Source organism: Papio anubis, chromosome 11 (genome assembly GCF_008728515.1).
Source record: "Papio anubis isolate 15944 chromosome 11, Panubis1.0, whole genome shotgun sequence".
Classification (NCBI taxonomy): domain Eukaryota; kingdom Metazoa; phylum Chordata; class Mammalia; order Primates; family Cercopithecidae; genus Papio; species Papio anubis.
Window position 1 is genome coordinate 56,275,680 of NC_044986.1, and position 27,837 is coordinate 56,303,516.

At 37.0% G+C, this 27,837-nt stretch overlaps 1 protein-coding gene across 34 annotated transcripts in view; it reads right to left on the bottom strand.

The window, feature by feature from the left end:
- The window catches only part of ANK3 (ankyrin 3), a 704,392-nt gene that overhangs the window by 71,738 nt on the left and 604,817 nt on the right, over positions 1–27,837 (bottom strand). For 23 of the 34 annotated variants that reach the window (XM_031652632.1, XM_031652636.1, XM_031652640.1 and 20 more), the window contains 4 exons: positions 15,464–15,570; positions 10,109–10,333; positions 9,467–9,565; positions 7,194–7,348 (listed from right to left, as the gene is read on the bottom strand). In XM_031652632.1, the coding sequence (XP_031508492.1) occupies positions 7,194–7,348; positions 9,467–9,565; positions 10,109–10,333; positions 15,464–15,570 (586 nt within the window). The remainder of the gene's footprint in view (positions 1–7,193; positions 7,349–9,466; positions 9,566–10,108; positions 10,334–15,463; positions 15,571–27,837) is intronic. The other 11 variants (XM_031652653.1, XM_031652651.1, XM_031652649.1 and 8 more) reach the window with 1 other exon arrangement.

Sequence of the window (27,837 nt, forward strand, 5' to 3'; positions counted from 1 at the left end):
GATGATGTAGAATGTCTGGAAACAATGATATGCCTGCTTGCTTTTCCCTCCAGTTTTAGCAGTCTATTAATATAATTTCTGACAATCATATATTTTTAAAGCTATTTTTAGAAGATTAATTTTTAATCATTATGTGCTTATGAGATATTACTTTAAAAATCAAGGAGAAATGTGACTAGTTTTTGAACACTACCTTCAGTGTTGATGTTTAAGATTACTTTGTACTCTGTGTGTAGAATGACTATAACCTACCCCAGAGCCTTCCCCAGGCCCCAGACTTCCTCTCCCCATTTGGGGTAGCCTCTCTTCTTCCAGAAAGTTTTTCTCTCTCTTGGGTATGGGTCACTGGATTATTGAGAAAAAGTGTCACCAACAGGGGGGCATATGCCTGACACAAGTCATTATTTCTCATTCATTCAACAGACTATGATGAAGTGACAACTCTGTATCAAGAGTTGTTATATGCATTGGACATAATGGCTGTCAACAAGTCAGAGCTGGTCTCTGCCCTCTTGGACTTTTGCAGTGCACCAAGGAAGATATCAAAACTCAAACTTGCAGTTATGGTGCTGTGGGTGTATTTACCAGTTTGATCTGAGACTGGGGTTTAGGGAGGACTTCCTGGAGGAAGAGAAGTAGGGGATGTCTGGCCACGTTGGAATAATCTTCTAAGGTTTTCTTTTATGACTGCAGATTAAGAGACTTACATTTGCTTACTTTTCCATTTGTGCAAATAAAAACATGGTTTCAGGCAATTAGTCCCCATATGTCACTTTTTTCACCCCATTGTTTAAGCCATTACTGTTACATCTAAGGGGAAATTCAATTAATATGATTCTATCTTCAAAATCCAGGATCATAAATAATGTCTTAAACACCATGAATCAATAGCCTCGCATGAGCAGCAAATACAGAACACACTAAACTCTAAAAGCTTAGACCTGCAGTTTCTGGCACATTGGTCTCTCTGTTCACATCAACACTAAAGGTAGCAGAGGCTCATGTCCAACCTCTTGGACCTGCTTCACTGTGCTCAGAGGACTAAAAGCTCTACTGTGCCTGATATGGGGGGTGGGGGGCAGGATGGCTGATGTCATTATTTTGATCCACCAATGTTTCATAAAGACAGGTAATTTCTGGCAAATCCATATATACAAATGCATTAAAAACTTGCCTTTATTAATGCTCATTTGCTTTGGTCTAATTTTCATTTCTAAACTAGAATTTTTACTTCTATACTAGTTTGGGGGACTGTTCTGGTACAGTTTCCTTTCCTTTACAACATGATGGACATCATTCAATTGATTTAAAATGTCAGTTTATGGCAATAGGCTGAAAGTCAGTATTTTGCTATTTTTTTTTTTTGCACCCCAGCCACAATCCTGATTCAGTTAAATTCCATTTTTATTCTCTCCTTTGGAATTTTTCAAAACTGTTACTAGATTTCTCCAGCAGAGGGTGCTGTGCACAACATAAAGCTACGTATTTCACTTACCAGTGCTCAACTGCTTCCACAATGACTTGACATTTTAAGACTACATTGGTCTCATAGCAAAAACAATTAAATTATATTGAAATGAACCCAAGTGGCAACTTCTGAGAAGTCTGTTTCTAAGATATTGTTTATGTAGTCAGATAGTAAATTTACAAAATTTATTTTCTGTTACTTAGCAAGTATCAATTTCTCCTTTCCTGTTTCTGTTTACAAGAAAATAGTGTAATTATTCAATCTAAAATGTATTCTCTTAAAAACTTCGTTTGCTCTCATTGGAAAGTTCAGCAATGATAAGAAAATATGTTCCTAGCATTGTAAAATTGTTTGGGGGAACTTCAGCAACATTTTGTTCCAAGATAGTGATTGGGATTTTTAAATAATGGCATAATTCATACATAGTCAAAGCCTTCTGTGTAATACTTAGGTAGCAACAATTTTTATGTTAAAACAAAATAGATATGTAAAACAAAGCATACACACTGTCCAGACAGGCACTGTCCAGTAAAAATATAATGTAAACTGGGTATGTAATTTTAAATTTCCTATAGCCACGCTAAAAAATAAAAATAAACAGGTGAAATTAATTTTTTATTTCTTTTTTAGAGATGAGGTCTATGTTGCCCAGGCTGAGTTCCTGAAATCCTGGCCTCAAGCAATCCTCCCACCTCAGCCTCCTGAGTCACTGGGATTATAGGCACGTTTTATTTAGATTAATATATCCAAAATATTACCATTTCAATGTGTAACCAATGTAAAAATTAATAATGAGATATGTATTTGGAGAAGGGTACTCATCTTCATGTATCTGGTGTATTTTACATTTGCAGCGTATTTCCATTTGTACTAGCTTTATTTCAAGTGCTCTGTTGTTCCATGGAGCTAGTGGCTACTGTACGGGACAGGGCAGGACTAGAATATTTCTGGAGCTTTTGATTTGTAAATTAAGCACCTCTACAGGAGGAAGGACTTCTTCTACCAGAAAACGCTCCCAGATCCAATAACTGTCAACTACAAAACACCCTTTGGGGTCGGACTTTGGAGGTGTAATTTTGAACATGTTTAATTCAACTTTGTGAGTTTAATTAAAGTTTTCATTAAACTTAAAAAGTGAATTCAGTTTGGTGCATTATAATTTGGTGGGGGGAATGAATGTTTGTTTTCTGTTTGCAGCATCTTTCTCTCTGCTGAGAAAACAAAAATTGACAAAGACTAGAACAAGATCTATGTCTGCTGCCAAAGTGAAAAGTTGTTGCTGTTGCATGATACCTTAGTGGTGACGGCAGGTTCTTCACACCCAGACCAACTGTCCTTTGTGCGATTCTAGCCTCTTCAATAGATCTTTGCTAACACACCTACTTCATTAGCAAAACCACTGATGTTTTAGTCCCTGGGCTTGCTGGCGATAAGGAGTAACTTTTAATTCCCCCTTATTTTGCAGCTATTGTTTTTCCTGAATATATACCATGTGTCATACAAAGAAACGAAGATGTGCCTTCATTAGTAATGGGAAATTTAAATACTAGCTGACATATACGTGTCTCTTTTGTTCTACACAAAGCACTTTCACAGGCATCATTCATTTGAGAGCATACAGAGGCAAAGGAGCAGTGCAGAGAGACAACTAGGTGTGGAGACAGAAGTCCAGGTTTTGGAAGACTAAATCTATTTACTGTTTCCCAGCTGGGTGGTGGTAATGTTGAGTGTGTGTCACCATAATCAACCATGACCAGGGCTTTCACTAGCTGATGTAGTGTCTTTGTACGATTTGGAAAAGGGTGCCCACTTGGGGTGTACACGACCTTGTAGGTACACAGCTTGGCAACTAGATAGCAGCTTTGAGCAAATTAGAAAAAAGTACCCCTATGTCTTACAGGCCAGTATCAGGGCAGATGGCTTGACAAGTGAAAAGGGCAGGATTTCAGACCCCATTTGCTCTCCTGCACAAGTTACATGGCAGCTGTGACTATGACTAAACACTGATTGATTCTCATATATCAGGCATCATGCTAGGAACTTTACATATATTAGCTCATCTATTCCCTATTCGTTCACTATTAGACATCCTCACTTTACACATTTAAACCAAGGCTCAGAGACTGAGTGCTTGGTTACAGTCACAGAACGAATAAGTGGTGGGGCCAAGATGAGAAGTCTAGTCTGTGTAACTTCCATAAATCATGATCCCAACCACCACATTACATGGGGCAAATTATCCTTCCCAGGAGTTATTCTAACAGCTAAATTTGATTGCATACATGGAAAGGCTTCACACATTTTAACACACTAAACCGATCTTTACAATTGTGTTAATAAAAATCAGTGATCAGAATATTTGCTAAGATGATTTTTAAATACTTGAATGTTAAGATTTTCAAAGACGAACCTACAACAGAACTGGTTATAAAAGTAGCATATAGATTGGTTATAAAGTAGCACATAGAATTCATCTATGGAGAAGGGGGTTGATAAAAATAGACATTTATAACAAGACAGGCATTATCAAGGGTCACTTGCCACAGATGACGGATAAAGCTTAATTGTTATGAAATTAGTATGTTATATTAAATAATGGTGGGACAATTTATTTCTCTTTTTTTTTTTCTGAGACAGAGACTTGCTGTCACCAGGCTGGAGTGCAGTGGCGCAATCTTGGCTCACTGCAACCTCCGCCTCCCGGGTTCAAGCGATTCTCTTGCCTCAGCCTCCTGAGTAGCTGGGACTAAAGGCACACACCACCACACCCAGCTAATTCTTGTATTTTTAGTAGAGATGGGATTTCACCATGTTGGACAAGATGGTCTCAATCTCTTGATTTCGTGATCCACTTGCCTCGGCCTCCCTAAGTGCTGGGATTACAGGCGTGAACAACCGCACCCGGCCTATTTCTCTTTTTTAAGGAAACCTTGAGTGATCTGGTCACTGGTTTCATTCAGGAACTATTTTTATCTTGTTAATTAACAGTTATTCAGTAGCAAAATGGGAGAGGAACAGAGTAGAGAGGAGAAAAGAACATTAAAAAGATGAAACCTCTTAAACTATGTTTATGCTTCTCTCTGAACTAGAACTTTGAACAGTTGCACCTTCAAGGAAAAAGATAAGTTGTCTTTTTAAAAAGACAGATTTGGGTTTTATTGTTGCCGGTCTGTTTTTGAAGAGAGGAAAGTTCTGACAAGAATGAAGTGTGGTTGGGGATATGAAAAGAGTGGCGAGAAGGGCTCGAGTTTGGCATACAATTTGATTAACTGAGCTTTAATTATAAAATGTGCGTAATGGTTCCTTCATTACTATTAAGTTTAATACATGAAGAAAACCTGTGCCTTGAAAATTCCATCCTCATTTTTGCTCTAGTGGCCTCCAGTGCTTGATTCTTTAAGCCTGGAAGTATTTGCATTTCATCTAATTGTCTAAAATGGAACCAAAGTTTATCTGGTCTTTAAAACTGTGGCAAGGAAATGCTATCCAGTTTTTCCAAAATAGCTTATAGAATCCAAGACAGAAGATTATATCATTGTTTCTTCATACCTTGGAATACTATGCAGCCATAAAAAAGAATGGGATCCTGTCTTTTGCAGGAACATGGATGGAGCTGGAGGCCATTATCCTTAGCAAACTAATGCAGGAACAGAAAACCAAATACTGCATATTCTCACTTATAGGTGGGAGCTAAATGAGAACTTATGGACACAAAGGGGAACAACAGATACTGGGGCCTACTTGAAGGTAGAGGGTGGGAGGAGTGAGATGATCACAAAAAATAACTAGTAGGTACTAGGCTTAGAACCTGGGTGAAAGAATGATCTGTATAATAAACACTGGCCACACGAGTTTACCTATGTAACAAGCCTACACGTGTAGGTTTGAGTTTAGTTCTCAATCTTTCTGAGCCTTAGTTTAGGCTGAGGCAGAGAATTGCTTGAAGCCAGGAGGCAGAGGCTGCAGTGAGCCGAGATTGTGTCACTGCACTCCAGCCTGGGTGACAGAGTGAGACTCCATCTCAAAAAAAAATACTTGACATCTCTGAACTTCAATTTCTTTATAAGTAAGGTGGAATTAAAACCACCTGATTTGCAGTGCTATCCTTTCTTTTGAAATTTTCACATATGAAGGTATTTATCAGTGCCTCATGAATGCTAGACACTCAACAATTACTATTTTCCCTCTACCTTGCTGTAAAGACATCTTTAAATTCATGGTAGGTGGTAATTGTGTCTTATACTAAACCTTTGGCATGACGATTTTTTCTATAGAATAAATATAATGGTGATAATAACTCATAATTATCAAGGGCTTACTACATAACAAGAACTGTATTTCATATGTGCCTCACCTAATTATTCTATTTATTCTCAACAATAACTGCAGGAAGTTAGGAAGGTAATCTCCATTTTGCAGAAGAATCAGAGGCTCAGAGATCAAGAAATCTGCACGAGGTTACTCCTCAAGTACCCTACAGTTCATCTCGCTCCTTTGTTCACGCCTTGAAACTGACTGGAGACTACGCTGAGTGCATTCCAAAAATCAGTGAATTAAAAAAGAGTGGATTTTCTGGAATATGAATTATATCTCTAATAAAGCTGTTATTTAAATAATTCCTAATTTGGAGTGATTAGGAAGTGAGTATAAAGGAAGAATTAGCTCTGATATTTTTCTTTTGGCATCAGACTTTATGGTGAGCCTGTTCTCTAATTTTTTTTTTTTTTTACATTTTTAAAGGAAAACTTTGTATCAAACACATATTCTCAAAACCAGACTATTCCCAATGTCTACTAAGAAAAACTGCTCTGGTTCTTAGGGTCAGACAGCCTGAAGAAGTTGTGTATGATAAAGTGACATGCTCAGACATACCAGTCTTACTAAGTCAAAGAATAAGACACTGAAACACCGCAGACTCCAATAATTACCCTGAAACATTTTTTAGAAACTAATTACGGCCCAAGAGAAATTAAAAATTTATGAAGGATACTGAAATTATCTGGGAGAAACCTGAAAAAGCTGAAAGAGTCCAGAAATAATTCCAAAAAGAAAATGTGAACATATTTTCTTCAAAATGCTCAGCATGCCTTGCATACCTTCCATTATTATTTCACCCTCTGTTTGCCCATTTTTGACTTAGAAAACTTTCTTTGGTATTGGAAAGACTGATGTATGTGATTAAAGATGGAATCATCAAAATACTTACACTTCTATATTACGGAGAACAAAGTTTGTTAGACTAAATGGAACTTCATGCCTTATGATATAGAAAACAGCAATAAAAGCTGAAAAACTTGGCCAGGTGTGGTGGCTCACGCTTGTAATCCCAGCACTTTGGGAGGCAGAGGCGGGCAGATCACGAGGTCAGGAGATGGAGACCATCCTGGCTAATATGGTGAAACCTTGCCTCTACTAAAAATACAAAAAATCAGCCGGGCATGGTGGTGGTCGCCTGTAGTCCCAGCTACTCGGGAGGCTGAGGCAGGAGAATGTTGTGAACCCGGGAGGTGGAGCCTGCAGTGAGCCGAGATTGTGCCACTGCACTCCAGCCTGGGCAACAGAGCGAGACTCCGCCTCAAAAAAAAAAAAAAAAAAAAAGCTGAAGAACTGGAGTCCTAGCTTAAAATATAAATGTGTGAAATTCAAGTCCTGTTTTACATAATCTAGTCATTCCTTTAATTTCTGCCTGCAGACATTTACAGAACCAAGGAGCCATCATTATTACCTTCATCCATGCCATTAAGTAACTCGGTTAAATCTTCATTTTTGCTGTCAAACTGATGCTCCTTCCAAGTTTCACCATTTTCACTTCGAAGAACAATGAGTTCTCTCTCTTTTCCTCTCATGGACCCAAAGTGAGGGATTTCCACTATGACAGGGCTGGAAAAAAAATCCACATTATTTTGGTATCAAATTAAATATATTTAGAGTATCGTACTTAAAAAATGTTTCATTAACAGTATTCATTTGAAAATCAGAGGTGCCACTAAGGTTGGGAATGATTTCAAAGCTGCAGAATCATTTGCTAATTAAAGAATATTTTCGAAGCCTGATAACATGCCATCATTCATTCACTCACAAACAGTTCTTGGAGGACTACCATATGTTAGGCATAGGATTTAACAGGAGAAATTTTTCAGTACATATAAATAGGAATTTTGAATCAGAATGGAAAGTTATTAAAGTAGACCATAAGAAAGTTGGTCCATTTTTAAAAGACACAATAGGTATATTATACAAATGCTAATGATTTAAAAGGACACAGTCATTTCTTTAAAAAAAATTCTATAAAGTTCCTAGTTTGAAAGATGATTGCTGTATTTTCTCCTTAGCAAGAAAACAATCAATATGATAATGACTCCTCCAACAGGCAGCTTCCATGCCTTTCATGGCCATACGGTTAAGAGAGTTCCTGTGCTTTTCAATTTGTGAAATGGTAGTAGGTAGCTTCAATTCCTGGCTCTAATATAACCTGCATAGGAATACTTACACTTTCTGAAAAAGTACTTGTTGGTTTGCAATGGTCATATAACGACACAGTAATTTTTGACAGTGTCCTTTTGCAAAGGAATGTAAAAGAATGGCTGCAAATTGAACATAGCCAATCAAGCCACGGGAAATAATTTTGTTAAATTTTAAAATAGGATAAATACTAAAAGAGATGAATGGAAGTAAGCAGACCACAATCACACACAGTTTATGTAGTTGGATTGTGCAGCTTTAGTTTATGACATTTAAGTAGACAGTATCATTATTCTCCTACAGAGGTTGTATGAAACCCCACTTCTTAACCTATGTGTTTAGGTATATGTGATAACGGAAGATACAGACTTAAATAAGTAAGAGCAGAAAAAGGGATCATCATTATAATGATCAAATAACATAAATAAAAACATGAATATCGATTTATTGGAAGAGCATTCGCTTAAAACGGGGATGATAAATATGATCATTTTGCTTTTGGCAAAATCAGAATTCAAATTAAAGATTAAAAAATAATTTTTATAATGCCTTTATTCTTCAATAGGTAGAAACAAAATCAAGTGTTCTTAGCAGTATTCGTAATTTCAAGATTAAGGTATTTACAAGAGTTTTTAACTACACCTTATAATTAAACATTAAATAGTATTTAGTTTTGAGAACAAGATACAATCTTTGCAGGTTAATGTGTCAGATACTGTCTCTGTAAATATTTAAGGAATGTGGCTTTATGTATGATGCTCAATGATATTGGAGAGAAGGTATGAACAAGGGTCTTTGACCAAGGTGAAAGCCAAGCATAGCTTTTCATTAACAGGGTTCTTCATGCAGACTGCCAAGGCAAATACAACAATCAAACAGACAAGCGAACAAACAACAAATACCAGTGCATTTCAGCTTAAACAAAACCAAACAAAACAATTTTATAACTTTCAAAGAATATTCTATCTGCTGTCTATTTACTTTTATTTAAATATCTTATTGTCCCAATACTTTTCAAAATCAGTTTACTTATTGATGACTTCTTCTCAAAGCCCATAAAAAATTACACAGTACTCATGTGCTTTTAAAAGATCTGATTACACACACATACATGCACGCACACACACACACAGGTGTACAGACATGTAATTTATAGCAAATTTTGACTCAAAGCCTGCAAATACCTTCTCTTACACTGGGTTAAAGACTGTCGCTGTCTTTAAAAAGTATCATATTCAGAAGAAACATTTCAAATTAAAGAAAGGTTTACAAAAGCACGAAGTTATGAAAGCAGAATGCTTGCAGTGAATTCCACATGCTTGAAAAGCACAAGATAGGTAGCGGTGCTACATTAAGTCAAGCCACTATGATTTTTTTTTCTTTCAGTGACACACATCAACTGAAAGCATTAAAAAAAAACTTAAAAAAATAAAAATAAACTTAAGACAAGAATCAGACCATGGGTGTGACAGAAAAAAATTGAAAATGGAAAAAAAAAATTGTAGACATTCTGTATCTTGTCTATAAAGGTCCTACCCAATAAATTTTGTTCCTTGAGGCCCAAGCTGCAGGATTCGGCTAACCAAGCTCTCACCCTCATTTACAGGGGGAGGATTGGTAGGAAGATGCAGTTTACTGAATAACATCCATGCAGCAGAAAGAGAAACGAGAAGGGGAAATTGTGAACAAACTGTCAGTCACGACAGAGCCTGCCTGATTTGCACCCAAGTGCCACCTCAGAAAATGAATTAACTTTATTTTTCCTTTTTGTAAAATACCATATCACAATGAACTGTTTCCCGAAAAATTTTCTTTAAAAAGACATGTCCCCAAAGCAGCCATAGATTCAACGTGATAAAATAATTCCAGCATCTGTATTTTTTCCCTAGAATGGTGCCTTGACTTCTACAGGGACCACTGGGGTTCCGTGCACTTGCTGAGCAGAGAACATGCTTCTCGGTTAGTAAAAGCCTTGACCAGCAAACTGAGTTAAGAAAGTATCAGCCTATTAGCCTTTCACAGAATCACACAGCTTTGTGACCTTTGACACTTTACAAAAAGTATACTCAATCAGGTCCAACTAAGCAGTTTTAAGAGTTAACTCTTTGAGTTAACAAGGGTCAAGAAAATCAAAGATGTGTTGTGAGGGCCAAGGTTAACATTGACAAAACAACTTACCCTAAAAATTGTGCCCCTGCAGGACCCATTTCTACCAGCCTACTGGCTAATCCCTCTCCTTCCACCATGGGGGGTGGGTTGGCCAGTTTATGTCTCTTTACCAAACGGCAGGTGATTCGAGTGGGGGCCGTACACTTGCGTGGAGGAATGATGATTCTCATCCCATGGTGACGGCTTCCTCTCATGGAACCCCCTCTCGCGTCCACCATAAAGCTAACCAGAAACCTGTGGGGAGAAGATCAGAGGCCAATTCAAGGATGGAAATAAACTGTGTTCACAGCAAGTTTTGAAATTAAATGTTAAAGTTTATTTAAAGTGACAGACAACGTAGCTATCACTTCCTCTCTTTGAAGATAAATCGGAAGTAAATACGGTGGAGTCACATCAAACATGTATTTAACTTGTGCACTTTGCAAAAACTGAAACACAACTTATTTTTGGTGGAACATGGCCCCCAGACAGAAAAGCCAACTACTTTACCAGGCTCAAATGGAAGGAATAAGGGAGGTTTCAAAACTGGAGTAAAAACTGTCTATTAAGAGGATTCTCATGCATTTAAAACAAAAAAAACTGTGGTCTTTATATTGAAAGGTCATTTTACCTATGAGTGGTTTTTGCCATATGCTGCCATATGGTCCCCTACAAGTAAGATGAAACTCCACAGTATGTCTTGACATTTATGACTCATAAAATGAATGTATATTTAATCATACCAACACTAATTTTTACTATGATAAAGCAGAATATAGTAAAAGCAGGAGATGACTAGATTTGCTAAGGTGATTTTGATGGAAAGGGATTAAATGTTTTCAGTATAAATATGGGCTTAAAAGCTGTCTGAATTAACCTACATTTGAATATTTTATACAACAATTAAAAAATGGAACTTAGACTTTTAGAAAGTGGCTCTAAATTATATAATTCTGTCATTGGCCTTTTATTAAAGCTAATAAGGAAAAACAGTCTGCATGTATTGATAGGTATGGCAGTGTAAAGAAATTAACTGTTATATTTGGGTAGAAGCATATTGGAATCACTGTCTTCTATCACGTATGCACGGTTCCACTATCATCATCACAGACTTTTAACACAGTTACTATCACAGAGTTATAAGTAAACATCATTCGGTGAGTCCAATGTGTGGAAGAGTTAAGGTCAGATAGCGGAACACAAATATATCCCTGTATTCTAGTTTCCACATATGAAAATATAGATTACTAGCACAGTACAAAATGGTGATAACTGGAAAATTGTCTGAATTCTTAAGTGTTTTTGGAAAAAAAAATCCCATCCATCAAAATTCTTTACTATTTTTTCCTCTAAAAACAATGCTAACATCCTGCAAACAGAATTTAAGACCTTGCATGGACTTCCTAGCTGGGGACCCTCTTCTGAAGAAGAATACCTCTTGACCTTGAAAGAGTGACCTTTTCAAGCCAACTGGCCCGTGATCCCCACAGGGAGAGGCAATGGGCTGGAGATCATTTTTCAGCCTATCAGATTCCTAGAACCAACTCTCCTCATCAGTAAGGTGGATTCATCTTTACACCCTTTTGCTCGTTTTGGATTTAACCATTTTGCTCTGAATTAATTTATGTCTTTCATAACATTCTATCGATTTTGGGAGATTGGGACCACTATGCTAATCAAGTTAAAGGGGAAAACACTGACTCTCTCAAAAACAAAAAGAAAACAAAAATCACTCCTCCCTAGTCAAAGAAAAAGATACTTGTTCACTTGTACAAGTGTTGGGATGAATTGTTACCAATGCTAAAAGACATGAGGCTCACCTGAAATTGCTCTGGGCTGCCCACATTTTCTTAGACATATGTATATTTAACAACTACTTTTATTCAGTAACAAGGCAATATGGCAATATTATAAGACAAAATCGAATCATTCCCTGCATTTAGTAGTTGTAACTAGGAAATCAATTTTTCATTAGGAATAACAGTAACAGAATGGATTTAAAACGATTCACGACAAATTTTGGGCTTGAAGATTCAGTTGTGTCAGTACACACATACACACACACTGGAGTGTTTCCACTGAGAGGGGAGTATTTGCCCTGGCAACCGCTGAGTCTCAACAATTTAGATAGTAATTCTGATTGGGTCTGTCTTGTTCACCGCTTGACCTGCAGAGCCAAGCACAATTCTAGCACAAAATAGGGACACGATAAATATTTACTGAATAAATCAATGAAAAAAACTATTTTGCTTAGAAACTGTGTAGGTGAGACTTGGTTACTAATACTAATTGACTGATGGGTGGATAGATAGGTAGATAGCTGATTGGAGCTGAGCGGACTGAAGGTACAGTTTATCAGAATTAAAATAAAAATAGCTCAGCTGTAAAGAATGTCAGAACCAATGGAAAAAACACTAGTTAAGATGATATTAACAACAAACTGGAAGCGTCTCTTTCTCTGTATTCTGTATAGCACACAGTGCATGGCTGGGGCTCATCAGCAACCATTTATTGTTCTGAGGTTCTCAACTTCATGGAGTCAACAGACTGAGGAAAAGTGGGACTATTCATTAAACAGGACATGGGTCCTATTATTTAATAACATTATAAAATACAGTGATTTGTTTTACAAACCCGTCTTACATATTCCGTGTAAAAAAGTCATGCAATATAACTTCTAAAACAAATTAAAAGGTAATATGTAATAATATTTGTATCTTATTAATATTTAAACATAGCACAAATTCTACAAATGATCCTAAAACTAATACATGAATGTTTCTAGTTTTAGGAACAGCAGGATGACAAATGCTGATATACTACAGACATTGACACAATCTAACTATGGGAAAAATTCACATAAATTAAAAATACAAAAAGGGTGGTTCACATAAAGGACACAGTTATCACCTTGAATCATACTGAGGAAGTGGTGAAGAATAGCTGCAAAATAATTTAGAAAGCAAATGGGAAAAATTAATGTAATATAATTAGAAGCAAGCAACAGAAAATGTCAATGACAAGCAAAGGAAAAATAAAAACCATCAGAAAATGAAACCAGGGCATTTGGCATTTGTGGGACAACCTAGAAAAATATCTGCCTTACGTAGGTGCATAAACTGCAAGGATCTGGCATCAGTGAAATATTTCTAAGTTTACACCAGGTCTATATTTTCCTTTTCCAATAAGCCCACACCTGATGCCATTACTTTTGCTTTCCTGCACGTGTCTATTGTCTCTGTTGTCTTCAATAACGTTCAAGGTGAAGGGGAGATAACTTGCATACTCAAATACTTCATTGTTTTTAATGTATGGGAAAGTTCATTTCTGATTTTATTATCATGTTTCTTCAAATTCTCAGTTTACTAAATTAAGCCCTAGTACCTTGTCTTTGATTTGTAGAGAATACAAAGTGATGGTTTCGAGTCTTTGAAATATGGTGGCAATTCATCAAGCGTGATTCAAAAAACTCAACATGTTTGCTCCCTGAATGTATCCCAAATGTTGTATATTTTCCTTCTTGAATCTGATTTTTTTTTTTTGTTTTGCTTTTCTAACATTAGACTGATATGCATCGAATATAAATTATATAAATATTTTTAGCAGTTTAAAATTATAATAATTCAAGGTTTTTCTAATTGAGTTGAAGAAATGCAATGTTAATAACTCAAAAGCCACCATAAAGTTTATAATTTATGAAGTACTTTCATGTCAATTATTCCCATTTGAATGATATTGATCTGTTTCTCAGAATCGTAGTATTACAAAGCCAAAATCTATAACTATACTTTAACCTGAAGCATTCCTGAGTCTGATTTTGTATTAGTAAAATGAGGATAATGAGTAATATGTATCTCACAGTATCATTATAAGGTTCAAGTAAATATAAATGAGACAACACATGTAAAAGATTTAGCACAATGCCAGGCACATGACAAGAAGTAAGTAAACGTTAGCTATTACAATTTATTTTAATTAGGAGCAGCAGCAAATATTTCATATATGAAGCACTTCATGAATATTAATTATTGTTAATTTATTTAATTCCAAAATAATCTGCCCTTGTCCTTGACCACAATTAACTTATGGCCTAAATGCCAATTTCAAAGGCAAAAATACTTTGAGATATTCATCATTTTAATGAATTATTTTGATTCTACTTATATGGATGTCAATTATCCCAAATTTGAGTTACCCAAAGATGAAGAATCCAGTATCTAAAGATACACTAATTTATTAATTCAGTAACTAAAGCAGGTCCCCTTTTAGCCTCCTGCCTCAAATTCTACTGACCAGGGAGGCAGCATGAGGAGGCTGTCTCCTCATGTAAAAAAAAAAAAAAATGGTTTTTTTGTAAGTAAATATCTTTATTCTTTTTACTCATTTCTTTTTTTCTAATTACAAATTAATACAACTTAATTGTAATTTTATTTCAGAAATGCAGAAGGCACCAACTTGAAAGTTCAAATTTATATATTCTTTTAAAAGGAAAATCACAGAAAACAAATCATTTGTCAAATCAAAGACCTGTATCATATGAGAAAAAAATGACAATACCAGAGCTTACTGCTCATTTAAAAACTAAATATTTGCTGGGTGTGGTGGCTCAGGCCTGTGATCCCAGCAGTTTGGGAGGCAAAGGCGGGCAGATTGCTTAAGCTCAGGAGTTTGAGAACAGCCTAGGCAACATGGTGAGACTTCATCTCTATGAAAAAATACAAAAATTATCCGAGCATGGTGGTGCGCACCTGTGGTCCCAACTACTCAGGAAGCTGAGATGGGAGAATAGCTTGAGCCCAGGAGGTAGAGGTTGCAGTAAGCCAAGACTGCACCACTGCACTCCAGCCTGGCCGACAGAGCCAGACCTAGTCAAAAACAAAAACCACCACTAAATATTTGAGAGAAATTCTTCTATCATTAAGGGAAGCACAAAAGTCAGTTAAGGTAAATTAACAGGCATACTTACATATTTAATTTTCTATTGGAAAGAAAAATCAGATACCTAGAAAAATTTCTTTTGAATAGAAAAGTAAAATGGAGAAAAATCACTATGTTTCAAATTTTAAAAAATTTAAAAAGGAAATTTTCTGAAAAGGAAAAGTAAAGACCTAGAAGATTAGAATAGCCAGGAAAGTTTGTTGTATCAATAATTTCATTATTTTTTCTAACAAAATTAAATTTTTCTCAAAAAAACTCATACAGAATTACCTAGAAAGAAAATTTAATAATGATTTACAAATATGTTTCACATATACTAATGAATATACATTTCATACATGAATATATTCATATATATGAAGCTTGTTGATATGAATTTATAACTGTAAATAATAAATGCACTGTTCATGTAGTAGGATAATGAAAAGTGACATTTAGGTTACTTACCCAGAATGAATGGGGCTTGAAACAAGATTGACATTGTCTAAAGTGTCTGCAGCCCAGCTGTAATGTCTAAGAGAATCTGAATCAAATTCCCTTGTGAATGTTAGATGCTGAAAAATAAAATGGTAAATTAAATTACATCAACAAATCATACAAGACTGGTTTCTCTACACATATAAAATATATCTGTATTCCTCTAATTCCGGGTAGACTTACATTCAACATAAATAATTTTTAAATTCTCCTCTATAGAAATACATTGAAATCTGAGTATCGTAATATTAGAAAATAAAGTCTATTGACATCTTGTTTTATTTTAATCTTTTAAGAAAGCTCCCTGGGTAACTGACATGGCAAAGAAATATCACAGAACTAACTCCAACTATGATTTTAAGCACTTCAACATGTCTCCAAATTAATCCTATAACAACTGTAATTTTTTTTCCCAATTCTCAAAATAAAAAGCGAAAAATTCAATCTTGATGACTTCTGGTTCCAAGTGGGGCAGAGTAGCTGGTAGCAACCTAGTGCTTCTGCCAAGTAAGCCAGATAAAATACAGAAATTGTATCGGAATGCAGCAGAGAGCGCGGCTGAAGCATCAAGAACTAAAAGAACTACCAAACTCTGGGAGGGGGAACATCTTCAGGAGTTGAGTTGACTTTCTGTTGCCCATTTTTAACTTACAGGCTTTTGTCAGTTACCAGTGCAAACAGATTTGTATTTTTAACCTACAGGGATCACTGTTGTTGAATAGAAAAGCCAGGAGAGTTTTGGTGGAGATTTGGGTGGCCTCAAGCATGCTACAGTTTCCTGCTAAGAACATGTGCTGAATTCTGAAGCTGTGCAGAACAGAAAGCTCAAAACCTAACCAGAAATATCTCTGAAGAGCGTAATGGAGATTTTTGTCAGTTAATAAGAAAATGACCTAAATGTTTAGAACTTATAATGGGAAGAGATTTGAAGATCATACCACAATTTTAAATAAGGAGGCTGGTGAGCTGGGGGGAAAACAGAGGTAGTGTGAGCTTTCACCAGGGCTACAGACCAGCCTCATTTCAGCAAAATCTTTACTGAATTAAAATTTACTATTCTATTTGCCTAGCAGAGGGAGGGCAAATATTCTGTGGAGGAATATATCACCTTTGGGTGTGTCCACAATTTTTTATACACCATGTCTAGTGTGTCCACAATTTTTTATACACCATGTCTAGCATAAAGTGAAAAATTGCCAAGCATGATCAGAGTGGGTGGATAAAAACAGAAAAATGAAATAAAACCAAACCAAGCTAGATAGACACTATAAATAGACTCCTATGCCATCCAGATTCCGAGGTAAGCTAATAAGTGCTTTATAATAACTATGATTAGTATGTTTACAAAAACACAGGGAAAGATAGAGAAAACAAATTAAAAGGGATAGAACACTAGAATATACATAAGAAGGAATCCAATGGGCATTGGTTCAGTGCTAAATACAATGTCAGTTCTTGACTTAGACAAAATATAAAAGAGGGTTAAGTTAGAGCCCTAAATGGAAAAGTATACAAAATGAAGGATAGGTTTAAAAAAAATAGAAAACAGTACAAGACGTGGAACACTGAGAGATTTTAACATAAGTGTAAATTGGACCCTTAGAAATAGAAGAGAAGAAGAGAATAAAGTAGAAGCTGTATTTGAAAAGATAATGGCTAAGAATGTACCAAATCTGATAAAAGGTTTTAGCCCACAGTTCCCTGCTAATCTGCTTCCTACTGAAACCTCAGTAAAATGACAGTCACATATTTAAAAATACACACACAGGAAGGACAGAGAGAATAAGAGAAAACACATCAGCAGAGAAACAGGATTGGCTAGAATTATCTTTAAAAAGTGATTTGACTTTCATAATCCCCTCAGTTGTCAAATAATGATCCCCTGCCATCACTACCACCAACCCTAGCAGAAGACTAAAGGCAGGAGACTAGAAGGCTAGAGGCACCATACCGAAAATGGGGATTGTATACTGAATATTCAGACTCCCAGCCTTCCTTTACTGGTCTCCCAGACACAGTTAGGGACAGAGTTCTAGGCAGAAAAATGGGAAGTCTCTGAGGATTCTGACCTGCCCACTGGAATTTCCCAGTGAAATGTTCTGGTTTATTACTTCAGTGGAAATCACGGATAACAACCTCCACAAGATATAGAGAGCTTCCAATGAGCTTATTAATGAGTAGACAGTTGTCAGTCACTAGACGGTTGAGAAAAGCATCTAGTATAAAAACAAAACAAACAAGCAAACAGAAGGAAAGCAAATTGGAGGAAACAGGCTTTTCAGGGAGAAGAAAACTTAAAATTATTCATTATTATATAGAGAGAGATAAGATATTTTTACACCCATGAAACAATAGACTACTTATTAAAAAAAAAAGAAACATTCAGGGAAAAATAACTCTTAGAAAGCAACAAATATATTGAAAAAACCCTAGAAAGTATAGAGAAATTTTTAACTCTAGAAAACAGGAGAGAAAATACAAGAAAGCAAAAGATAAGTTCAGGAGGTTCAAATCCTCCTCCTCAGTCTAAAGAAAAGAAGTTCTAGAAAGAAAAAAAAAATTGTGAACAAAGGAAAATAAATTAAGGAAACAATTTAAGAAACTTTTCCAGAGCTGAAGACAGAGTTTGCCAGAGTCAAATGACCCAGTGAGTGACCAGCACTGTGAATACAGAACCCATTATGGTACATCATTGTAACATTTCCGAATGTGGAGACAAAGACAGAGTCTATAAACATGCAGAGAAAAAATGGTCACAGATGGAGGGCCTGTATCAGACTTTTAACAGCAAAACGTGAAGGTAAAAGGCAATGGAGCAATTCCTTCAACATTCTGACAGGAAATGATTTCAAGTCAGAATTCTATAACCAGCTAAACTAAAAACAAGCATGAACTAGACAGATATTTTCAGATATGTAAAACCTTAAAAAACGTTTTTCTCATGCACTCTCTGAGGAAACTACCTGGAAGATGTACTCCACCAAAATGAAGGACTAACCCAAGAAAAAGGACATCATGGACTCCAACACAAGAGAAATCAAAGGGAATTTTCATGGTTATGATGAAGGAAGACCCCAAGAGCACATCTGTGTGCAGTGGACCTATAAGGAATATGACAAGTAAGAAAGCTCTAAGCAAGATGAGGTAAGTAGACAAGACAGATAGATCACCTAATGAATGTGAACATATTGAGAGATATGTACACCTTGGGGAGAGTTTTGGGGTTGGACTATTGATATACACAGAGGACATCAAGCGAGTGAAAAAACCCCAGGGAACATAAAATATTGTGCTGGAAAGAAAAAGCAATCAGGTCGGGTGCGGTGGCTCATGACTGTAATCCCAGCACTTTGGGAGGCTGAGGTGGGTAGATCACTTGAGGTCAGGAGTTTGAGACCAGTCTGGCCAACATGGTGAAACCCCTTCTCTACTAAAAATACAAAAAATTAGCTGGGAGTGGTGGCATGCACCTGTAATCCCAGTTACTCAGGAAGCTGAGGCAGGAGAATCACCTGAACCTGGGAGGTGGAGGTTGCAGTGAGCCGAGATTGCGCCAATGCACTCTAGCCTGGGTGACAAAGCAAGACTCCATCTCAAAAAAAAAAAAAAAAAAAAGAAAGAAAAAGAAAGAAAAAGCAATCACAACATAAGCCACATATGTAACATTTACATAAGCGTGACAAGATAAGCATCAAATACAGCTATAAGCAAAATAAATTACAACTTTTGGGGAAATGAGAGGATACAAAGTGTGCATTGTTGGGGAGGAAAAGTGTGGGGAAAAAAATTAAAGCTTCAGCTTTCATTTGGGGAAGTCAATAAACCATTCCTGAAATGGAGAAAAATCAACAAGAACAATATACATGTAGTATTTAGAGATAATACAAGCACATCATAAGAGTCATCAAAAATTATTCCAAGCACTTGTCTCTGGAAAGGAGAAATTGGGGACTGAAGGTGTATATGGGGATTATGTTTCTTTCTAACAAGTGTGTCTTGTAGAATGATATGGCTTTTTATTTAATTGCATAACTTTGGTAATAATAAAATCTAAATTTAAAAACTTACTCTGAATCACACAGATTTTAAAAAAAATAGCCCTGAAGTCCAACGAAAAATAAATTTGTAGAGAATTATATGCAAGTCACTATCTCACCCACGTCCTAGGAAAATGCAAAAATGAATGAGGAACAGCTTTATCTGCATTTAATGAGCAAGGACACATCTAGTGAATGGGTGTGCAATGAAGCTTCTAATAAGAATCCAAGAAACCAAGATTCTAACTTGCCAAAGGCAATAAACCATTTAGGAAAGTTCTCAAATTCTATATGCGTTAACCAAAGATGAGGTGTTGGTTTCAGTCTGGCCTTATTTAACAACAACTTGTACTGACTTTTGGAGAACCAAACCAACAAACCTTCAGAGTAGGGCAAAATACTTAACACAAAGTAGTGACGTTCCTTTAATTTTTTTGGCATGAGTGGAGTGGAGGGCAAGCTACAGTTCCTATATTGGGGAGCCTAAGGTTATTTTTCACAAAGGTTCATTTTTTTAAAAAAAGTTCTCATAAATAAATAATATCATTCCTCTTTGGTAATTACAGTAAATTATTTACCTTTGGTACTCTTAGAAACATGTACTAGTGCCATTAATTATTGAAACAATGAATTATATCTCACAAAAAGGTATCACTGCAATCATGTAATATTTATCAAAGCCAGAGTGTGCCAGGACATGGATTCCACATCCCTCTGAGTCCTTTCTTAACTTCTCTACTCTTGCAACTCTGCCACTCATTGAAGCTTTGTTGTAACACGAACAAATCTCATACCTGATCAAAACAATGACTATATTATTTTGAGCTATATGTCCCAATATTTGTCCCAGATAGTAACACTTAACCATGTTTTTAGGTACCTTAGTACTTTCTCTTCTAAGTTTTGTGTTTTCAGAGAGGTTTGCTCAGGTTTATGAACAGACATAACTCAAGTTTAAGAACCTAAATACAGGCACACAAAATACTCTTCCTACGGAGCATCCATCTAACTATAAAATGAAGCAATTCAATGGAACCTATGGTTTTCTACATAGATACTGAATTAGTATTTCATTTCCATGCTACCTGTCTGCAAAGACTTACTCCTACAGATTAGAATCTACTCAAAACCGAAATATAAAATTTCAACTATTCACTTACATTTGTTCTGACATGTTACTGCGCATAGCACCACTGTACTAGCAAAAAACTTTGCCTCTATTTAATTACTGAACAAATAAACATTTAAAATGATTAACGGCTGGGCGTGGTGGTGTCTCATGCCTATAATCCCAACACTTTCGGAGGCTGAGGCGGGTGGATCACTTCAGGTCAGGAGTTCAAGATCAACCTGTCCAATATGGTGAAACCCCATCTCTACTAAAAATTCAAAAAGAAAATCAGACAGGTATGATGGCATGCACCTGTAATCCCAGCTACTCGGGAGACTGACATAGGAGAATCACTCGAACCCAGGATGCAGAAGTTGCAGTGAGCCGAGATCGTGCTATTGCACTCTAGCCTGGGCAACAGAACGAGACTTCATCTCAAAAAAATTACAAATAAATAAATAAATAAATAAAAAGAAATAAAGTGATTAACAGATATTCCATGTTCATAGATTGGGAGAATGAATATTGTTAAATATTTAACAGTCTGTTCACACTGCCCAAAGCAATCTATGGATTCAATGCAATCTCTATCAAAATAATGATATTCTTCACAGAAATTTTAAAAAAAATCCTAAAATATATGTGGAACTACAAAAGACTCAGAACAGCCAAAGCTATCCTAAGTGAAAAGAACAAAACTGGAAGAATCACATTATCTGACTTTAAATTATACTACAGAGATATAGTCACCAAAACGGCATGGCGCTAGGAAAAAATCAGACACATAGATCAGTGGAACAGAATATAGAACCCAGATATAAATCCATACATCTACAGTGAACTGATTTTTGACAAAGGTGCTAATAATGTACATTGGAGGAATAATAGTCTCTTCAATAAATGATGCTGGGAAAATTAGATAGCCATATGTAACAGAATGAAACTAGGCCCCTATCTCTCGCCATATACAAAAATCAAATCAAAATGAATTAAAGACTTAAATCTAAGACCTCAAACTATGAAACTATTAAAAAAAAAAAAAACACATTAGGGAAACTCTCCAGGACATTGAAGTGTGCAAAAATTTCTTCAGTAATACCCCACAAGCACAGACAACCAAAGCAAAAATAGACAAATGGGATCACATCAAGCTGAAAAGCTTCTGCACAGCAAAAGAAACAATCAGCAAAGTGAAGAGACAACCCACAGAATGGGAGAATGTACTGATAAACTATCCATCTGACAAGGGATTAATAACCAGAATATATAAGGAGCTCAAACAACTCTCTAGGGAAAAAAAAAATCTAATAATAATGGGCAAAAGACCTGAACAGACATTTCTCAAAAGAAGACATACAAATGGCAAACAGGTATGTGAAAAAGTCCCCAACATCATTGCTCATCAGAGAAATTTAAATCAAAACCATAATGAGATATAATCTCACCCTAGTTAAAATAGCTTTATTCAGAAGTTAGGCAATAACAAATTCTAACCAGGACTTGGAGAAAAGGGAACCCTCTTACACTGTTGGTGGGAATGCAACCACCACGGAGAGCAGTCTGGAGGTTCCTCAAAAAACTGAAAATAGAGCTACCATGCTATCCAGTAAGCCCACTGCTAGGTATATACCCAAAAGAAAAGAAGTATATCAAAGAGACATCTGCACTCCCATATTTATTGCAGCACTATTCACAACAGCCAAGATTTGGAAGCAACCTAAGTGTCCATCCACAGATGAGTAGAAATAGAAAATACATACACAATGGAGTATGTATACACAATGGAGTACTGTTCAGCCATAAAAAAGAATGAGAGGCTGTCATTTGCAACAACATGGATGGAACTGGAGGTAATTATGTTAGCATAAGCTGTGCACAGAAAGACAAATTTCTCACGTTCTCACTTCTTTGTAAAAGCTAAAAATTAAAATAATTGAGTTCATGGAGATACAAAGTAGAAAGATTGTTACCAGAGGCTAGAAAGGGTAGTAAGGGAGTGCGGGGGGTGGAGGGTAGTGGGAATGGTTAAAATGTACAAACAAACAAACAAACAAACAGAAGGAATGAATAAAGGCAGGGTGCATGGCTCATGTCTGTAATCCCAGCACTTTGGGAGGCCAAGGTGGACGGATGACTTGAGCTCAGGAGTTTAAGACCAGCCTGGGCAACATGGTAAAATCCCATCTCTATAAAAATTACAAAAAAGAGCCAAGCGTGGTGGTGTGTGCCTGTAGTCCCAGCTACTTGGAAGGCTAAGGAGGGAGGATGGCTTGAGCTGGGAGGTAGAGGTTGCAGTGAGCCAAGGTAGTGCCACTGCACTCCAGTCTGGGTGACAGGGCCAGACCCTGTCTTTAAAAAAAAAAAAAAAGTATAAGACCCTAGTATTTGGTAGTACAACAGAGTGACTATAGTCAAAAGAAATTTAATTATATACTGTAAAATAACTAAAAGTACATAATTGGATTGTTTGTAGCACAAAGGACAAATGCTTGAGGTGATGGATACCCCATTTACTCTGATGTGATTATGCATTGCATGCCTGTATAAAAATATCTCACGTCACCCATAAATATATATACCCACTATGTATTTACAAAAATTTAAAATAAAAATAATAAACAGGATACCACATATGATGATGGTTAAAGATGAACTTGACCCGACTTTTAAGTTTCCTCAGCAAGGAGGGGTGTTGCCTGGGCTTAATGGAAAAGCTTGGCTTTGAAGTTGAGTCACAGACTTAGATTTGGAAATTGCCTTTGCCTCTTGTTAATGGAAACACTTCTTTCCCACTCCCGATTTTTCCAGTTTGAAAAGACAACTCAGTTGTGTAACTGTGGGCCTCTCCCTGCCCCTTCATATTCACTTTAGCCCTGGAAATTAAAGTGATGTATCTGAGTGACAGATTTGGGAAAGGTAGCTGGGAAGGTTCTGCTCAGATCCAGTTTTCAATCTATGGGCACAGAGAGTGAGCAGCCTCCTCTTCTCTCCAAAGCCTACTTCTGCAAAGAGTGTGCCTGGCCTGGGTCAGCACCACAGTCAACAGGTAGGGGAGTGTGCCTATCTCAGGGCTTCAGTTAGCAGGCCCACATGGCTCAGACACTAAGCTAGTCCTCGCCTGGCCTCCATCAGGAATAAAGGAGATATTTTGCCATTGACCTTTCTTTATCTTTACTTATTGAAAGCTCCTTCAGAGATGCCCCAGCATCACCTGCTGGTTTTGTGATCATTAGCAGATTACTCAACTTTTCTCAGTCTTCGTTTCTGCATTTTCAAATTGGGGATGGTTGATATGGAGATAAAAGAAAACATACGTCAAAGTCTGGCACTAATGCAGTGCTGGTGTTGGCATGGAATTATAATAACGTCTCCTTATATGTGTAAAGCCTTCCATACTTTTCAAAGGACTTTCACTTATATTAATTAGCTCATTTGTTACAATCTGATCATTTATGGGGGAAAACAGCAAAAATAAAAATATTCCAGTCCCAGCACTGGGGCATTGTAGTAATATACACAGGATGCTTTTACCACACCAATGGAAGCCATTCAAGAATGCATCTTATCAATGCCTAGGTCTTATTTATTGACTCAAAATATTTACATTCCTTTGTTAACAGCAATACCACAACTTACTGTGCATTAGTTCAATGGCCAAGGACTGACCTAGCCCTATACATTCATTTTTTTGTTTGAGTTGTCAGAACCTATTAGCCCTGTGAGTAATGGAGCCATTTGACAGATGAGGAAACTGAGGTTTAGAGAGACTTCAAAAACCAGGCCATACAAAGTTAACACCTAGCACTGGGTGGCTTTAATAGAACATTATGTTAAAGAAAAATTCACATTGAATTTTTAATAATTTTTATTCCCACGCCAAAGATAGTATGAATAAGCGTATCACTTTTCATTTTGGAAGTGATGTCAAGGATTATTAAAGTGAAAATGCACATTATTTAATAGAGTCCAAAGCCTGACTAATGATGATATCACTGTCTCCAAGAGCTTAATACTTTCCAAAAATAGTTTCTCACTAGTCCTATTCATTAGAGGAAAGAGGAGAACAAGTACATACTGGCCTTACAAACAAGGACACACCCAAATGCCCAGGTCTGGAAATAATTGTCTAGGCAGGGAAGAAAAGAGGCAGGGTCAAGAAAGTGTTTGCAAGAGAGAGAGAAAAAACGAAATCCAATTAACTCCAATATTAGTAATTCTCTAGGTTGCTGACTGTCAGCCTCCAGTGTTAGATGACATGACTTAAGGACCAGAACTAACTTTGCAAGTTTCCTTATCTTAACAGCTCTACCACCTATGGGGGAAGGTGGTCTTGCATAATAACTGGTGGCCTTGACAGGCTAATGTTAACAGCAACCAGCAAATCTCCCAGTAACAGGTCACATGCAACACTCAGTGCAACAATTCTGGAAGACTGTAAATACAATTTAGTTTAGCAACAGTTGGATGATACAATCAGACTGGGAGCCACAGAAAGTAAAGGGCTATCAGGGATAACTTCACTCTACGGCCACAACTTGGACAGGGCCAAGGCAGGGGAACCCATGAGAGTGTCAGTTCCCCACACAAAGAATAAGATGACTTGGGTTTGAATCAGGCTCTGTCACTCCATAGCCCAGTGAATGGCAAGTCAGAAAACTCACTAAACCTCCATTTCTGCATTAGGGTGACAGGTAGAAAATATTAATTGCCCTGATTCACCGTGAGAAGGGAATGGCCCAAGTAATGTGAAAGTGACTTGAAAATTCTAAATTACCATGCAAACAAAAACATAGATGATGTTAATCTCATACCCTAGATATTTACTTATTTATTTTATTTTTTGAGGCAGAGTCTCACTCTGTCGCCTAGGCTCAAGTGCAGTGGTGCGATCTATCTTGGCTCACTGCAACCTCTGCCTCCTGGGTTCAAGCGATTCTCCTGCCTCAGCCTCCCCAGTAGCTGGGATTATAGGCATGTGCCACCATGCCCAGCTGATTTTATTTTATTTTTTGTATTTTTAGTAGAGACGGGGTTTCACCATGTTGGCCAGGCAGGTCTCGAACTCATGGCTTAAGTGATCCACCCGCCTCGGCCTCCCAAAGTGCTGGAATTACAGGCATAAGCCACTGTGCCCAGCCTACCTCTAGATTTTTAATAATTGAAGATAATTTATTTCTTATATTTCTATAATGTTGCATCCCTCTATGTAGATATTTAGGATAGCATATCCTTTTCACACCACAGGGAGAAGTCAGAGCTGCCTGCTGGATTAGCAAAAATAATAGTGGTGTTTTTGCTTTGCAAAATACTTGTCTATGCATCAATTCTTCCCATGGCTAATCCGCTTTACTCAGATCTGCTATCCTTCGCTTATTAGAGTGGCACTATTGCCTAGTGGCCAGGAGGAGAATGGGTTTAAGCACCCATCAGATTTACAGTCCGTTCTCAGCTCTACCGCCTAATAGCTGTGGACAAGCTATTTAACTGGACAAGCTAAACACTCCTCACAGCCCTGGCCTCCTTGTCTGTACCCATTCCATTAGGTAGCCAAAAGCATGAAATGAGATGATGCATTTAATAAAATATTGTGGCAGGTACTGTATTAAGTATAATTATTGTGATGTGCAGTGGATATTGAGTGAAATGGCAAACTCCTACCCAAATCGATAGTAGCAGGTTTAAACATCCAGCACAACTACATGGAAACACTTTTACGAAATGGATTCCATAAAAGGAAACCTGACACAAGTAGTAAAATAAAATAAAAATTAAAGGCCTACCATAATAGAAAAAGCAGGTCTTTTTTCCCTTACAGTATTTATTTTCTTGAAGTCAACTCTTATTACTCTTAAGACTTATTTTATTTGAGAATAGCACATAAAGAAACTACGTTAAATTTCCAAAGTGGATTGATTTCAAGACAATCTGGTTATGAACTTGAACAGAGAAAGTGAATCAAGGTCAGGGTGGAAGCTGAGTGTGTCAACACCCAGTTTGAGACATCAAAACTAACTGCACTACCTTAAGGAAGTCACAATACCAACCTCTCTGCCTTAAAAAAAAAAAATCTGTAATCTTGCTGACCAATCTTTGAGAGGCGTTGAATGGATCACCTGAGTAATGCTGGCAAAGCACTTTGAAGAGAGAAAGCAGCATATTAAATGTCACCAGTCAAATGTGCTTATCTTCTAGGGGGACTATCTCTAGCAAATCTTTAATCTGAGGATGGCTACCTTCTGCCACCATGCACATTTCTGAGCACCCCCCCTTAGAAATTAGCTTACATGAAAGAAATAGCAAGGTTTATGTGCCAATGGGTGTGGGAGATGGGGGTGGGAGTGTGGGTGGAATAGGGTTGAGAGGTAGAGGAGGAAAATCTGACTGTTAGCATAGGCAGCCTTTTGGGTTAGGTATTCTTCTCCCTTTGTATTACTGAGATAATTGAAAATGCCTAGATCTTGAAAATACAAGCAGGTAGTTTCTTCTGAAGAACTCTCCAATTTTCACACTACTTGCTAACATATCAAATTGTACATTACACATTATATGACTAAATGTATATGAAATCATCCTTAGCCTCAAAAAAGACCAAGTCCAATCCAAAGGAATCAGGATCCTTGGCTGTGAGATAAATGAGAAGAGTTATGGGGTAGAAGATGTGACAGCAGCCTTCCTGTACACGATGGCTATAACGAGGCCTCCAATATCACTTACAGAATGTTCTCCACAGTCAGCATTCAAACAGCCAGTGCAACTGTTGACATCACAGTCTAGTTAAGCCTTCTACACCGGTCACTATTGAAGGCCTGCCACTAGTCCCCTCAGGAGCAAACCATGTAGGCAAATCTGGTCTGAAAAGGAAGTCTTCAAAAGAAAGAAATCTACTCAGAGAGAGAGCAGGGCCAAACAGCTGTCCTATTCCTCTCTTCTCATAGATACACTGTCCTGAAGTCAACAGAACTGTAAGAAAATGGAAGGTGTTCAATTTAGAGTGATCAATTGGCAAGGGGCTCCTTTCTAAAATTTTTGTTTAGAAATACCCAAGTTTATCCAGGAGTGGTGGCTCATGTCTGTAATCTCAGCACTTTGGGAGGCAGAGGTGGGCGGATCACATGAGGCCACAAGTTTGAGACCAGCCTGGTCAACATGGTAAAACTCCGTCTCTACTAAAAATACAAAAAAATTAGCAAGGTGTG